Below are 16,947 nucleotides of genomic sequence, written 5' to 3' on the forward strand. Positions count from 1 at the left end.
TGGGGCGCACTGACAGAGGCGAGGCTGCCGGACACTGGCGCCACCGGGCCCTCTGACCACCACCAGCAGGCAACGGGTGAAGCATCTATAATTAGAACCTCCTTTATCTACATATCACTTTAGCCACAAAACAGCCCAGCATCACACGTAACCAGTCTGGGAGCAGAGTACAGACGAGGACACACTGGAAATGTTGTTAAACAGAGCAGTAACACAGATTTTAGAAACATTCGTTTTAGTTGGGTTGGTTATTGTACTTTGAACATAGAAACAATAACATTTCACTGAAACTGAAAACTACCAGAATCAAAACGATTAGCCCACTGATGGCGACGAGCATCCTTGTTGCTGGATAACAGATGCAGCATGTTCAGCCCACAGGATTTCAAAGGAGGCATTTCTTTACCAGAAGCGATGTATGTACTGTCACCTCTGAAGACAAAGCAATGACCCAGACCCAGTTTTGCCGCTGACAGCTGAAGGTTTTCTCCTGTCGTCATGATTCCCCCCACCTTGACTAGATGTATATCAATTTCCTGCTTTGTGAGCGACTCTTAAATCCAGCCTGATTAGGATGTTTTTGATATGCTGCTTTCCAAATAACAGGTCAAACCCCTGTCAGAGTTTCTGTACTTTGGGTAAATTGGGGGATAACCCCTAAGTTTAAGCTTTGAGCATTACCAAGTTAAAACCAGTGTTGGTCAAGTTACTTGAAAAAAGTAATCAGTAATTAATTACTGATTACTTCCCCCAAAAAGTAATCCCGTTACTTAACTGATTACTCATTTTCAAAAGTAATTAGTTACTTAGTTACTTTTTAAAAACCCGATTTACAACCTGAATAGGTGATAAAGCGATAGATCTTTCAGCCCAATTCTACTTTTTCTACATAATCCATCATACAAAATGTGATCAAATGGAAAAGTCTCTTTTTAAAACTCGTTTTATTAGTTTTAATCTTTTAACTTTATGCATCAAGCAAACATTTAATTATATGCAACATTCTCTGACTTGAATAAATTAGTTTAACATTTAAACCTATTTTCTGCACATTCCAGCACATAAAATAAAATATTTTTTGTGTTTACACTCAGTCTTTCAAATAGATGCAAGTAAAACACAGCAGAAAATAAATAAAGTCAAAGACTCAGCGGTCCTGTTGCTCTATTTTCACCTGTAAAGCAGGAGTGGGGCAGGCGGAGGTTTACCCTGGTGCAGGTGTGCCGCGGTCAGTGGAAGAATCCGTGAGTTTCTCTGTGAGTTTCCCATTACGTCGTAGCTACTCGGTGCTTGTTGGAAGTTTAGGGGTTTTTTCGCTGTAAAAAGAAGTTTTCTTCCCACGCACAGCGGACACTAATGTTTTTGTCACTTTTTATGGAATCAAACTCAAAGTAAGGTCAGTACTTCCACGCTTTAAACGCTGCACGCTCATACTCTCTCTGCACTCGATATGTGATCCACTGTTGATCTGCACACAGCTGTTGTCACTAACGGCGCACTCGCTTACGTCACTGTCGTGAGACATTCTCGCAAAAAAAAAAAAAAAATCACGGTTTTAGTAACGCAGCGTTCCTACGGGAAAGTAACTGTAATCTAATTACCGTTTTTGCAATAGTAATCCCTTACTTTACTCGTTACTTGAAAAAGTAATCTGATTACAGTAGCGTTACTGCCCATCTCTGGTTAAAACACAATAAAAAGGACAGTTTTTCAGGAATCTTGTATTTTTAAATGGTGTGCATATAGAAATAATTTATTCTTTATAAAGAAATCTAGCATGTTTAGAAATGCTATGTAGAAAATTCATGGCTCTGCTGAAGCATTTGTGAACCTTTCACTGGAAGAATAATTCTGCCATCAACTGCAAAGAGCATGTAGAAGTATTCTCACCCAGAGAGACCCCATCAGGGAACTCATCCTTCAGGTCAAAGGCCTCACCAAAGGCCTGCAGGAACTCCAGAACCATCAGAGCATCTCCAAAGAGCTCTGCTGGAAGCCGGGTTTTCACTGGAATTGGCCTTGGCAGCTCCTAGTGGGAGAAGCAAAAGAGGAACACATTCAGTAAAATTATAAATCACGTCAGCAGTAATGACACCCGTGACACGGCTATGTCAATCAGAGGTCATTAAAATCAATCAGTGTGTAACTTTGCCAAAACAATGTGGGACTCTGGTCTTCTCTGGTCCCCTCCCCAATTAGACCAGGAGTCACATGTTTAGTCACATGTTCTCCTTAAATTGCTGTCTGTCTAGGTGGTGTCCAAAAAACCATGTGGGCTTTATAGATAAAGCATTATGGCCCCGCCCCTCAATGAGCCTGGTTCTGGTTTCTTCCTGTTAAAAGGGAGTTTTTCCTTCCCACTGTCACCAGGTGCTTGTTCATAAGGAGTCTTGTGATTGTTGGGTTCTGTATGTATTATTGTAGGGTCTGCCTTACAATATAAAGCACCTTGAGGTGACTGTTGTTATGATTTGGCGCTGCAGAAATAAAACTGAACTGACTCAGTGTTTACAAAATGAAACAACTGAAACTTGATTAATGCTTCTGTAGCAGTGACCTATACTGACTTCAGTGCCACGTCACCACAGACAGGAGGGCACAGACTACAACAGACACCGTCCTCTGATTTACATTAGACCAAGCTCCTTCTAAAAGCTTGTCTCACGGCTCCTCAGACAACAACAGGCACTACTGAGTCACTCTCTCATGTAAAGATGACAGTGCATGGATAAATGCAGGCATATGCCGTCAGTGAGGAACAGTGTAACACAAAACAATGAGGAAGTGAAAGTTTCCTCATCCCGAGTATTCAGACACAGCATTGCATTTGCTAATGTTTCTTCTTTTAAATGTGACAACTGTGTTGTATACTGTGTAAATGACGTCCACTGGCTCGTTCCCCTGGACCAACACTAAAGTTTCAGTCAACACGCTTGTCCAAATGTGCTCATGGCAGAGGCGGTGCATTCACTGACCTTCAGGTCTTCACACTCCATGTCCTCTCTGGGTTTGCTCCAAAGCTTCAGCTGCTCTGCGTATTTCTTCTTCTCCTCCTTTAACTTCTCTCGTTCCTGTGAATCAGAAAACATGTCTCAACATCATTCCTGTAATTTTTTCTGATGTGCAGCTTTAATCATCAGACGTGCAGCTACATCTGATGATTAAAGATACTTACCCGGTCTTTCTCCAGCTTCCTGCGCTCCTTCTCCTCCCTCCTCCTCTGCTTCTCCTCTTCAAACCTGCGTCTCTGTTCCTCCCTTAGCCTTTCCTTGTCCTCCCTCTCCCTCCGCTTGGCTTCTTGCACCTCCTCCTTTTCTTTCTTCAGTCGCGCCTTGTCTTGAGCTGCAGCCACCATCTCCTCCCTCTGCTGTAGCAACTTCAGTTTCTCCTCTGCAGCTTTCAGTAGAGACGAACTCGCCTGAAAACAACGTTTACATGCTTTATTTCTACACAAACGTAACATTTTAGGTTTACCTAATGAGAGTAAACCGCAGACACCACTGACACTCATTCCTGTTATACTACAGTTTGAAGGGTGCACACATGTACTCTTTGTCTAAGGATGACGTTTATGTAACCTGGACCAAATAAACCTGTTCATCTTGTGGATACAGAAACTTTAACACAAACATGGAAGCTAACATGTGTGAGTGGTTTCCTCAAAGATCAGCCTGCAGCAACAATTAATATCAAGACTTTTGAAGAGTTTGCAGTTTTTAATGGAAAACATAACAAGATAGCAGCGTGTCAGGCTAATGTCACCAGCTCACATTTATAAACACAACGTTTAAGTAGAAGTTGTTGTGAAACTGTGACGTTTCAAAGAGAGCACGCATGGCGTGCCTGCCCGGCTGATTAGACGCTTAAAAACACTGTGGACTAATCTAATCAGATTTCATTGATGTACAGCATCAGTGTGATAATCCACACAGCAGCTACTTCTAATGACTGTCAAAAAGCTGCCACTAGATAGCAGCAGGCCCCTCTGCCTCTCGTTGGTGCGACTAAATGCAGACATCAACCCTCACTCTTCCCAACGCCCTGCAGGAGCAAACTCAACTCAAGCCTGGAAGGCTTTTGGCAACCACAAGCCTGGACTCACCCCCGTTTCCTGTTTCTCGTTAACGGCTCCATGTTAAACTGTGCTGGCGTCATCGTCACTGCTGCTGTTGTGATGTCAGCGTTTTGCTTTAACACCCGTGTGGGCCTGATGTTGCCAGACTTTTTATTTACACTTATGGAAACAGGCTCCGTCTTGACAAACTGACCAGATATTTAAAGATTATGTCACTACATTCTCTGCTAAAAAATATTAAAAGTGTATTTGGTGAAGCACAAACAGGCTATTTCAAAACATCAAGTATAGTTTGGGTGACTTTTACACGGCCGGTACAACATCTGCCCCAATTTGTCGATCAATGTCAAACTGTCCCTTCACTGGTCAACAGCACAGAGCTGCTTCATCCTCTGGGGTCGCATCCAAATCACTCGACCAATTTAAGATGATATATCACTGAGGAGCAGTCACACCAAGTCTCCATTTCGACTTGTATATAGTTTGAAGTCCGCACCTTCAACACAAGTTTTTAAAATTGTGTTAATGGGCCAGTCAAACCAGAGTTATACGTGGAATATATGCGAAGCTTTTTCCTGAATACTATCATCATGTTTAGAGCAGGAAGGACAGGCTCACAGGCGCACTCTGCTCGCACTGAACCCGTTTACTATTGGTGGGAAAATGCACCACGTCAAACACAAGAACAATGACATGACCACGTCATATTTGGTTGTTTAGGAAGAGGAGAAAGTTTCAGGAGCGAGTGAGTTTTAGCGGGATTTGAGACGAGAGATTGGTGCCACACAGTGTGTTTGGAGTGTAGTCGTTTGTTTTGTGTCAGAACAATGAAGACAAACCAAATGTCACAGTCGCTGCCAAAAAGCCACCAGAGGCCGTTTGCAGTGTAAACGCAGGGGAGTGATACACCTGCTGGCAGGCCTGTGATTGGCTCCTCTGTCTTGTGTTGGACAGAAACTATTTTGTGGAGTGGCACAAATAAATTCTGTGGCAGCGAACTGTTCTGTCATTTTATTTTTAGTAGTTTGAAATTGTTGTACAAAAAAAGACACTGGCTGCATTTTTAGGTAAATGGTTGCATATAACTTTGCTGTTTTTAAAATCTGCGGATATGTTTTTAAAACTGAGACTTTCTCGTAGCATTTCATGATGATTTTCGCATTTTCTTGTGATTTAAGATCAACTGTCTTAATGTCAGAATGAAAAAATGACTGTAAATTCAGAAATCAACCAGTCTTGGACTTGGATGTGCCGACTGTCATTCCCATTGCTTCACACTCGGCCGCAAACTGCTCCAGTGTAAGCTGGAGGTCATAACTTGATGAGGCCAACGTAGTGAACTTCGAACCGGTGAACGTCTACCGCCGCACCACCCAGAGCATCCTGACCAACTGTATAACAGTCTGCTACGGGAGCTGCTCTACCTCGGACCAGAAGGCGTTGCAGTGAAAACCACCCAGCGCATCGCCAGAGCACCACTTCCTGCCATAAATGACATCTAAAGGAGGCGGTGTCTGAAAAGGGCTGGGAAAATCATCAAAGACCCCAGTCACCCATCACATGGACTCTTCACCCTCCTGCCCTCTGGGAGGCGCCACAGGAGCCTCCGGACTAAGACCACCAGGTACCGGAACAGCTTCTTCCCCACAGCTGTCAGACTCCTGAACTCTGCCTCCTGACATCTGACCCACGTTAACACACACACACACACACACACAACAAACAAATGGACACAACTCATACACACAATAATAACATGGGCTGAACCACCACTCACAACCACCAGCACTTTATATAACCACTGTGGAAATTAGCCACTCTCACTGATCTAAACTGCACTACTGTAATGCTGTACAGACAGTCATTCTGTACAATGTGATAATTATAGTTCTACAACTGTTTAATAAAACTCAATTGTATATCTAAAATCTGTATAGTTTTCATACGCATAACCTGTCCATAGCCTGTGCACTCACTACAGCTATAGCCTGTACATACACTCAACAAAAATATAAACGCAACACCTTTGTTACTGCTCCCATTCCCCATGGGATGGACGTAGAGACCTAAAATTCATTCCAGATACACAATATAACCATCCCTCCCAAACAGTGGTCACAAATCAGTCCAAATGTGTGGTAGTGGGCACATCTGCTATATTGGGATAATCCATCCCACCTCACAGGTGTGCCACATCAGGATGCTGATCTGACATCATGAGTAGTGCACAGGTGTACCTCAGACTGCCCACAACAAAATGCCACAGATGCCACAAGCAATGAGGGAGCGTGCAATTGGCATGCTGACAGCAGGAATGTCAACCAGATCTGTCGCCCGTGCATTGAATGTTCATTTCTCAACCATAAGCCGTCTCCACAGGCGTTTCAGAGAATATGGCAGCACATCCAACCGGCCTCACAACCGCAGACCTCGTGTAACCGCACCAGCCCAGGACCTCCACATCCAGCAGGTTCACCTCCAAGATCGTCTGAGACCAGCCACCCAGACAGCTGCTGGAACAATTGGTTTGCACAACCAAACAATTTCTGCACAAACTGTCAGAATCAGTCTCAGGGACGCTCAACTGCATGCCCGTCGTCCTCATCAGGGTCTTGACCTGACTCCAGCTCGTCGCCGTAACAGACTTGTGTGGGCAAATGCTCACATTCGATGGCGTCTGGCACGTTGGAGAGGTGTGCGCTTCACGGATGAATCATGGTTCACATTGTTCAGGGCAGATGGCAGCTGAGAATGTCCCAGTTCTTGCATGGCCAGCATACTCACCGGACATGTCACCCATTGAGCATGTTCGGGATGTGCTTGACCGGCGTATACGACAGCGTGTACCAGTTCCCACGAATATCCAACAACCTCGCACAGCCATTGAAGTGGAGTGGACCAACATTCCACAGGCCACACTTGACAATCTGATAGACTCCATGCGACGATGTGTTGCACTGCATGAGGCAAATGGTGGTCACACCAGATACTGACCGGTTCTGGGTCCCCAGACCCCCAATAGTGCAAAAAACTGCACATTCCAGGGTGGCCTTTTGTTGTGGGCAGTCTGAGGTACACCTGTGCACTACTCATGATGTCAGATCAGCATCCTGATGTGGCACACCTGTGAGGTGGGATGGATTATCTCAATATAGCAGATGTGCCCACTACCACACATTTGGACTGATTTGTGACCACTGTTTGGGAGGGATGGTTATATTGTGTATCTGGAATGAATTTTAGGTCTCTACGTCCATCCCATGGGGAATGGGAGCAGTAACAAAGGTGTTGCGTTTATATTTTTGTTGAGTGTAGTTATAGTATATTCATAACATGCCTTCATACCGTGTACATTGTAACATTCCTATAATAGATCCATACTCTGCAATATATCCATATTACTGCTAAAGCACTTCTGGATGGATGCAAACTGCATTTTGTTGCCTTGTTCTTGTGACATGTGCAATGACAATAAAGTTGAATTCTATTCTATGCACGAAAACAAAGCTGAAATCCTGAAACTACTGAAGTGGAGATCCACCAACAGCTGGTTACACACCTGCTGATGGAAACTATGAACAGAACTAGGGCTGTGCGATATGACCAAAATCTCATATCCCGATACAAGACATTTATCGTCCTGGCAACGATATAAATCACAAAAATTTAACATTTTCTGTAAATTCTGTGAATCTCTGGCAGCTCGACTTGCGTGAAGTTGTTTCCAGCTGGGCGTCGTGCAGCTGGAGTCGAGTGTTTTGACCGATGCATGAAACGATACATTTTTAGACGCAAGTTGTAACGGCCGCCGTTTTCTTTCAAAGTTTGAGTCTAAGGTTTATTTTTTAGCACCTGACGGCTCTTTTTTGCTTCTCCTCCGTAAACTCTCTGCACACTCTTCAAAATAAACTGAATTACATGCAAAAGTCTCAACAGCGTCTTGAGCTTTATGGTGAAAGGTTTACGTGGAAAACAAACACGTGGACGGCGGAGCCACGCGATGGTTTTACCGTCACTATTGCTAACGACAACACGTACAAACAGGCGCTTGTCTGTCCGTAGTGTGGTTATATTAAATATAAGAGAAAGAGAGAACTTTAAGAAATTAATAAAGTCACTACAGTGACATCAGAACATGAAAAAATATTGCTGTAAACAGTTTATTTTGCGACACCACGAAACAAACGACAGACGTTTTTATATCGTCATGCGATACATATCGTTATATCGAACTGCCCTAAACAGAACCTGTGACAAGCAGCTGGAAGTCCACTGGGAACAAGTCCAGCATACAGCAGACATTCAGACCAAGTTCTCCCTGCATTTGTATGGGACCATTCCTCCTGAATCTGAGGGCTGACCAACACGTGGACTCACCTTTCTGCCACAGATTTTCTTAAAGAGCCAGAGTAACTGGGACATATAACCTCAGATCTGGGATACAAACAAACTCTTTCATCGACCTTCAACCGAGGATATGTGGTCCTCCTGTGGACGGTGGGCCCACCGGAGAGGGGACCTAGGTAGCTTCTTTGGCTGGGCCCCAGGGGCTAAGAGCCAGCCATCAGACTCTGAAGCCCGGCTTCAGGGTAGGACCCCGTTAATCCTTTGTCACCCCCCATTAACCCTACTGTATGCCAGTGCATGATAACTCATACGTACCTGTCCGGGTGAGTCACGCCTTCCACATTTAGAAGAGGGGCTGAAGGAGAATAGTGGGGGCTCGTCAGGAAAGAACTGAGAGAAGGTCTGTTTAGACAGCTGGTACTTTGCCATGGAGGAGGGCTGAAACACAGCGAGAGACGACAGCAAGGTTGTGATTAGGGTGCTGCAGCTGCACCAGATGCTGACTTTAGCAGTAATATTCTCACCTTTAGTGTGACGATCCCACTCTGAGGCTCGCAGTGCTGCTTGAAGAGCAGCTTCAGTCTCTCTCTGGACAGAGCGCTTTTCTTGCGACTTAATACAAAATAAATCAATTAGTTTAACAATGAGAAACCACTTTCCCATCAGTGCCTGAGCGCAGTCATTCCCACTCCAACTCAGCCCACATCAGTTTTATTAATGTGTCATGCTTCACCTTTACAACATGTATAGTCAAGATATGGAACAAAACACTTGATAATTCCAGCACTGAACAGTGAACAGACAAGGAAGTCCTCTCACACCACATCTTTAAGTGCCAATAATATCACATCGATTTAGGATTAAGAGTCTGACACAGAGCTTGTAAGTTCTCCCTGCTCTGAAATTTGTGTTTCACAGAGTATTATGCACCACGACGTTTACCCCGTTGAACGCAGCAGATTGTTATTTTATTGCATTATGAGAATACTTTCCATGGTTGTACCTGGGAGCTTCTCACCTGATCTGATTGGCTTTGACAGTGAATGGCTCGCTGTGTTTGTTCTTCATCATCCTCACTGTGTATTTGAACACTGATGGACTCAAAGACTTCTTCCTGCTAACACACACACACACACTTTAGATCACACTTCAATAACTTGAGATCGTAACATTGGCATGACCTTTCACCTACTGACCCATTGACTTGTACTGTGGAACTCTGGAAGGCGCTGTGCTCGTCATCACTATCACTGATGACAATCGTGTCATCGTCAGCCATCTTGCCGTGGCCGTTAACATCTGGTGCTCGACTAACACTGGAATCAGGCAGGTGTACCTGCAGGATCTCACACACATATCTGAAAAGCAAAAGCAGAAAATGACCTCACTCCACCTGGTTTCACCTTTGCTCTTTAACACAGAAAGATGGAGGCTAACAATCTGTAAGTACACAAACATGGATATATTTCAAATGTGTACCTGGCTCCGTTACATCCACTGACGTCCACCACCTCCCCAGGAAAGAACCGGTCTTTGACAAAAGTGTAGACGTCCTCACAGAGCTCTGTCAGCCTGCAGCACTGGCTCAAAGCAGCAAGGTGGAGCAGAGGCACCACCAAAGACTGAGGGAAGCTCTCCAGACTCTGCCTTGCCCGCCGCTCACTCTCCACTGCCTCAAGATAAGTGAGTCCCGCTCGCCCCGTCAGAGCACAGCTCCACACCAAGCTGTTACACAGAATGGTCCTCTCAAAGAACTCACTGAGGAAGAGGAGGGTCACAATCAGATATTAAGGCGCACACAGCCTCTTTATATTCCAGTCCAGTTTCTAGAAGCTCCAAGAATGTTTACAAACACACATCAAGTACCTCTCATCTCGTTCACTGTCCTGTATGACATTCAGAACTTATCCAAAGACCAGAACCCTGCAGACAGTTCTCTATAAGGCAGGATTGACAAATATGACCCCCATCATATGCTGGTCGAAATTATTTTAAAGTTTTTCCCCACACAGTTATTTTATTTATTTGGCTGTCAACTGCTGTTCAGTCAGTTACTGATCCCAGTACCAACTCCACCAATGGACTCCAGCAGGTGATGGCTGTCCTCGTTTTGTTCTGTAGGCTTGGTAGGTTCACTGCAAAGGAGTGGATTAGTTCTTCACCTGATTCAGGTCTTGGTTAGAGTGGCATTTCAAGTCACACCAAATCTACAGTTCAAAACAAGGAGTAACACCATCAGCTGCAGACCAAGACAGTCCAGTGCAGAGCAATCAGGACCAACATCCAGGACCACTGAAACAACCTGAGCCCTGTACTACAAAGCGAGTTCAACATGCACAGGTCCAGTTCTTTGGATTCACTTCACTAACACGTGCCATCAGAATACGCAGCTACATGAAGGCGGTGATCAACTGACTAAGCTATCCCAGGGTTTCTCTGCTCGTTCGTGTGAAAGGGGTGGAAGGAAACATCTAACCAGTCACTTTTATGGATAAGTACACTGGCAGGAGAAGGACTGACTTTACAGAGAATGATAAAACTATATTATGAGAAAAACAAGGGATGAACCACATAATATGGACTGAAACAACACAGCTGCTGCAGAAGAGTGAGAGTGATGTGAGAGTATGAAGGGAGGAAGTATTTAATAGAATCCGTTTGTCTGCCTGTTTTATAGCAGTGTAGCCTCCACAGTTTGAGATAGTTTAAAATTTCGGGTAAAAACCAAAAACAGTTCAAGCTGATTTCATGTTGGTGAAGATTGGATCCATATGAAGGTCAAAGTCACACCAAGTGTGAAAGCATGCAGAGTTCTGTGAAACCACAGAGAGACAAAGAATGGAGACTGAGTCTAACAGCTCAGGATCCAACGCACACCAGCTCGTCTAACATGGTGGAGGCATCATTATAGGATGGCTGTGTACTGCTGCCAGTGGAACTGGGCCATTAGTGTTTGCTGATGGGGAGCAGATGAACTCTAAAGCGTAATGCTCTCTGCTCAGAGTCATCTAAATGCTGCAAAACAGACCGGACTGCATCTGCAGTGCAAATGATAATGACACCAGATATACATGAGGACAGCATTACTAGACTCAAAGTGTTAATGAGCTGTTAACAGATTATTAAACAGATTTTAACACAGCTCTGCCAAACATTCAGTTCAGCACTTTGTTGAAGCAAGTGAGTAATGTTCACTTTGTCCTTCTGCAGGCAGTTCTTCACCAGGAGGGAAGGGGATTGTTGTATCGTCATCATTTTGGAAGACGAAGCATCGACACAGACCCGCTTTGGCTGTCTTTCAAAGTCTTCTCCCATCATTCTCTCTTCTTGATCCCTCCCACCTTAAGAAGATTTCCAGCTCTGATCTCTCCACAGTATGATACTCCCACCACCGTGTTTCACTGTGGAGGCTGGGTTCTGTGGGTTGTATGCATCTCTCTTCAGTCAACAAACATAAACAGGCCTTCTCCAAAAAGCTCTAGTTTCACATCATCTGCCGAAAGGAAGCACTTCCAGTAACACGATCTTTCTGGAACCTCAACCTGAAATCTTTATATTATGTTGGAATCTGAAGATCCCCATTTTAATTTGACTTTGAAAGCACTGAGCATTACATTAATTGCTAAACATTTCTACATTTTTCAGAGTACTAATAAGATTGACCCTGGTGGTTTTCTGAAATAATTTGTATGCAAACCCCCCCCCCCAAAAAAAGCTTTCTATAGAAAACCAGCATGTTTAGAAGTTCTATGTTATGGCCAAGTCAGTCATCTGATCTCAGCCTAACATACTTCTCCATTATTAAATACAAAACTGAATGCAGTAAAGGTCTAGCACACCGATGCAAAGGAGGAAACTGGTTGTAGACTTCAGGCAGACACTGAATATTACATGAATTTACTTATGTAGAGCCAAAACACAACAGTCGCCTCAAGACACTTTAGATTTTAAGTTAAAGACTCCACAACAACTGCAAGTGTGCACTTCAACATGATATCGATTGATTTACAAAAGGCTGTGGTGGTGTACAGAAAGAAAGAAATACATAAAAAGTGTCTTTGCCCCAAACATTAGGGAACCATATGTTTCCAAAGTGCTACACCTCAGGAAGTACTGAAGCATCTTCGAAGCCCAGAAAGCTCCAGGGTTAACAGTAAAGTTATCTGGATAATTCAACCTTCTGCTTTGTAGAGCAGGCTTGTACAGTACGGACTAACTGTTATGAAGCAGGCAAACATCCAAAGTAAGACTGAGGGTGGTATCCCTTACTAAAGCCAAAGCAATGTTGTCTCAGACAAATGAAAAATATATATTAAAATCCAGAATTGCAAAATGTAGCAGGAGAGACTGGCCAAGTAAGTTTCTTTAGTAAACTCTGTTTCTTTCTAGTTTGTAAATCTAGCACATTTTAATAATCTACTTAGTTCCTCCTAAGCATCGCTACTTGATCTACTTGATTAAAACTAATCAAATGATCTGATTAGCTCCCAGAAAGGGAGAACAGTTCCCAACAAACTAAACCTGATCTAAAACTGAGTGAACATTTGTACAGAGAGCGTAATAAACACAAGTGATACAGGTTACGGGTGTGCCATCAGTCGCATACGTGGACAGATATATTTGCTCCTTCTTTAGTGTAATTTTACATTCTTTGTATGTTCTTGTTTTACTTGAACTTAATTTTCCCGATCGTCTCTCTAGGCTACAACACCCCCCCGCACATTTGGAAGCCCAAGCTTGCCTTTATCAATTATGCAACATCTGTTAACTGCCTTGTAGTCACTTTTGGTTTTCAGTGCGAAGACGTCCACAGAATGTGAACCTCTTTTTGAACCATACTTGGCTTTTTAACTTTTAACTAGAGGCAGTTAAAATATTAGGAACTGTTCAACACGTAGGAACCAGGGATACAAATATGCAGGCGCTAATCTTAGAAAACAAACCAGCAGATCCATCTATCATAATAATTATATGCACAAGTAATTTTCAGTTTCGTCAATGTCATAACAAAGGCTCCTCTAAGACCTGCACGGTATGCCAATATGAATAATGCTCAGAAATACAAGTGTGCATGTAAATGTAGTCAGTGAGTACACCATGTTAACTTCATCAAATGAAGAATTAGTACAATCTGCACATATTTCAACTCTCTGCCAAAACAAGTAAGCATGTCTCTATATAAAAACAGAGAAACAAAGTGAAAAGTTTGTCTTACTTGAATAGAAATTTGAGGTGTGCCACCTTTTGTTTTACACCGTTTTTATTGCTAAAGCTGTCAGAAAAAACAGAAGTTGTGACGTATCGCGTCATGTTTGCCACTATGTTACAGTGGAGCAGATGTATAAAGTTACACATAATGTTTGAGTACACTCACCCAACATGTACCACTATATACTGAAGCTGTCAGCTGAAGACGTCCACGGTCCATTTGGCCCGAGTTTCTTCAGACTGACGTCGAGTTTAGCGGAACTTTAACTTCAGTTTGGAGTAAAAACAGAGAACTTCTTTGATTTTTTCCGCTCGGGAAAATGACCGAGTGAGTTTGCAAACTTCATGTGTGCTCTTAAAAAGCACTCTTAGTGCGCTGGACCTCAGCAGGTGGGTGCAACAGACCTACACTATGAACGGATACCGAGCCTCACCACATCAAGCTAACTGCTAAAACTAGCTGAGCTAACCGCCGGCTCACTGACAGCTTCAGTGTTAGCTTACCCAGCTAACCCACTTTAGCTTCAGTTGGCTAACTGACTTGGATAACATTACACCTGCCAAATCCCACCTTCAAACCCGACTACCTGCTTTAACCTACGTTTTAATGGCGCGGGAGAAGGGGGGCATGCATCCCCCCGCCCGAGCCCATAAAAGTTTTTTGTTTTGTTTTTTCAGGACAAAAGTTGTTTTTTGTTCATCTTGTTTGGAAGTTTGCTAAGCACCAACTGTCAATGAGACATCGTTCAAACTTCAGTTCAAGTGACTCTTTAAAGGACCCTCCAGGTGAGACAAGTGGCCGTAAGGTACTTACTCGTAGGTCCTGAAGATTTCGTGCGTGATTTTACAGAGAAACACCTCCTCGTCTGGTCGTAGGTCCGCCGGGGGTTTCTGTCGGATGAAAGGTTTTCTGTGGAGAAGCGGCATCTTTCAGCTCCGCTTCCACCGGCCGCACTTAGAAAATAAGAAGGAAACTGGATATATCAATATCCGAAGATCAGACGTAAACTCTGACCAAACACTTCAAAGTAAAGTAAACCCGGAACCCGGACTGTGAACGCGGCGGGGATTAACCGAGTGGTAGGAGACAAGAGGAGGTGAGCGGGTCTTTTGTTAGACGCGCTGATAATCTGACCACATGGAAGTGTACTCCTCACCGTGTAAATCGACACACTCAACTCTTAGAGAGTAAAATAAAAATCACAAAGCCCACATCCACTCGCTCCTAGTGGAGAACAGCTTAAAAACACGCTTCTGGTGGTCTTTACCGAGTTGTGTAACAAAGAAGCGATAATACGCCGTCCAATCTGAGGAAGAAGTCCGGGCTGAAAAGCCGCTCACTGGCGGCTTGTTGACCAAGTTTTCGTGTACTTCACGGACCCACAAAGAGCTGGGAAATATTACGGTGTCGCTTAATCTGCATTCTTCACCAAAATAAAAGTACTAACACCACCATTTAAAATTAGTCTGTTACAAATATAAATACTGCATCTGAAATGTTATTAAAGTAGTACGTAAGCATGTAAGTGTTATTATGAAATCAGGAAAATCAGAAGAAAGAACAAATGATGGACACTGAATGAATTATTTCCAAATAGTTCCAAACCGCTCTCCCTGACCCATCACACCGTCTCTACTCCACAGTTGTGATTCAGCAGAGCTCCTTCTCCCCCAGACTGATTCTGCTTGGTTCTTTATAAGAACCTTTATAAGACGTCCTCACAGAGCTCTGTCAGCCTGCAGCATTGGTGCAAAGCAGCAAGGTGGAGCAGAGGCACCACCAAAGACTGAGGGAAGCTCTCCGGACTCTGCCTTGCCCGCCGCTCACTCTCCGCTGCCTCCACATAAGTGAGGATATTGGATAGATATTGAATCTGTAAATTCAATATCTCTATAAAGCTGTATAATAACTATGCATTCAGATGATCCCAAAAGTATTCTTGTACTATACCTTCATGCAGCTGTATTTCTTAGATTTATAGTGTACATGTAATTTAGTGCACTTTGCATCATTTACACAATGCTAGTCTTACTTTTACTGCTTTTAACTAACTTCATTTTTACATTTCTTTGTTTTTTATCATTCCTATAAATCTCATCGTATAAGGTTCTTACCAGGAGCATGTGGCACTTTTATTTTAACTGTGTTATTTATTTGTTGTTCATTGTAGACTTTACTATTTTTACTCTTTATCACGCTGCTGTAACAGCAGTGGGCTCAATAAAGTATCTGTCTGTCTAGTTTTTGGTCCACTGATTCTATTGCTGTTACTGGTTCAAAGGGGGCAACAACTTATTATTATTTTTACCTACGTTTTTCTCATTTGTTATTATTTGCTGTATAGAAAAGTATTAATTACAAAGAACCCAGTGACACAGACACAAAATGTGTTTTTTTCTCAAACAAATGACTTTTATCCAAGCCTTTACATTTATTAAATGTACAGTTTAACAAAGAAAAACATACTTAAAATGGGTTAAAAGAAAATAAATTTAAAATAGCACATTGTTAAGATGTCCTTGACAGTGTCTCACCATATTTTCGATGTATATAAATCACCGTGGCTGCATAGTAACATAAGTGTTGGGAGATAAACACAGTGCATAGAAACATAGTAAACGTATAAAAATGGCAGCCTGTGCGGCTGAGCGGCTGAAATTCTACCAAGAATATTTACTTCAGAATTATAGCAATGAACTATGATTAAAGCAATAAAGCAAATACTCATAAAAACAAAAACTGTAACTAAACTAAACTCCAGAGCATGATCAGAACATGCAACAGCAAGTAAGAGAAAACCGCTTACTAAACCATTAAAAGACTTTGTTACTGAATTGCTTTGCTTCACCCAAACGCACCATCCAGAGTCTTGGTGGGAGGGTTTTCCTGTCTTCCTCAAAGGCTGTTGGTCCGCTGACCTGCCATGTTGTAACTGCCAACCAACCAGGCTTTATGAACCCCCCCACCCCCTTTCCGCAGCTACACAGGGAGGCTCGCGTCATCATGGTTAATTCCTCGCATTAGTTCCCGGAAGTCGGCAAAATGCGCTAGCCGCGCCCATATCGGCGCATAAGTTAGACATGCACGTGTAAAAGGTTAGATGTTTTTGAAGAATGACACTGTACGTTATCCGCACACTTAGATCATATGAATTTGTGAATGAAAACATAGTAGTGGATTATCCACAGAAAATTAGTAGTGTTTTAAACAGAAGACAGGTTAGAAACATATTATTAACCAGGAATACCAACAATATTAAATCAGAAATAAGGGCTTCAAAACTTAGTTTTACTGGGCTGACCAAGCGAAATACTAG

The 16,947-nt window shown here is 43.1% G+C and overlaps 1 protein-coding gene across 1 annotated transcript in view; it reads right to left on the reverse strand.

Moving 5' to 3' along the window:
- Positions 1 to 15,004, reverse strand: part of baz1a (bromodomain adjacent to zinc finger domain, 1A) — a 36,055-nt gene extending 21,051 nt beyond the window's left edge. The window contains exons 1-9 of the mRNA XM_080293468.1: positions 14,445 to 15,004; positions 9,902 to 10,180; positions 9,619 to 9,780; positions 9,441 to 9,539; positions 8,947 to 9,034; positions 8,738 to 8,860; positions 3,176 to 3,418; positions 2,976 to 3,071; positions 1,891 to 2,029 (exon numbers count right to left, since the gene is read on the reverse strand). Coding sequence (XP_080149594.1) covers positions 1,891 to 2,029; positions 2,976 to 3,071; positions 3,176 to 3,418; positions 8,738 to 8,860; positions 8,947 to 9,034; positions 9,441 to 9,539; positions 9,619 to 9,780; positions 9,902 to 10,180; positions 14,445 to 14,557 — 1,342 coding nt within the window. The 5' untranslated portion in view covers positions 14,558 to 15,004. The remainder of the gene's footprint in view (positions 1 to 1,890; positions 2,030 to 2,975; positions 3,072 to 3,175; positions 3,419 to 8,737; positions 8,861 to 8,946; positions 9,035 to 9,440; positions 9,540 to 9,618; positions 9,781 to 9,901; positions 10,181 to 14,444) is intronic.
- Positions 15,005 to 16,947: the final 1,943 nt, after the last annotated feature.

The sequence above is a fragment of the Astatotilapia calliptera genome, chromosome 19 (assembly GCF_964374335.1).
Source record: "Astatotilapia calliptera chromosome 19, fAstCal68.1, whole genome shotgun sequence".
NCBI lineage: Eukaryota > Metazoa > Chordata > Actinopteri > Cichliformes > Cichlidae > Astatotilapia > Astatotilapia calliptera.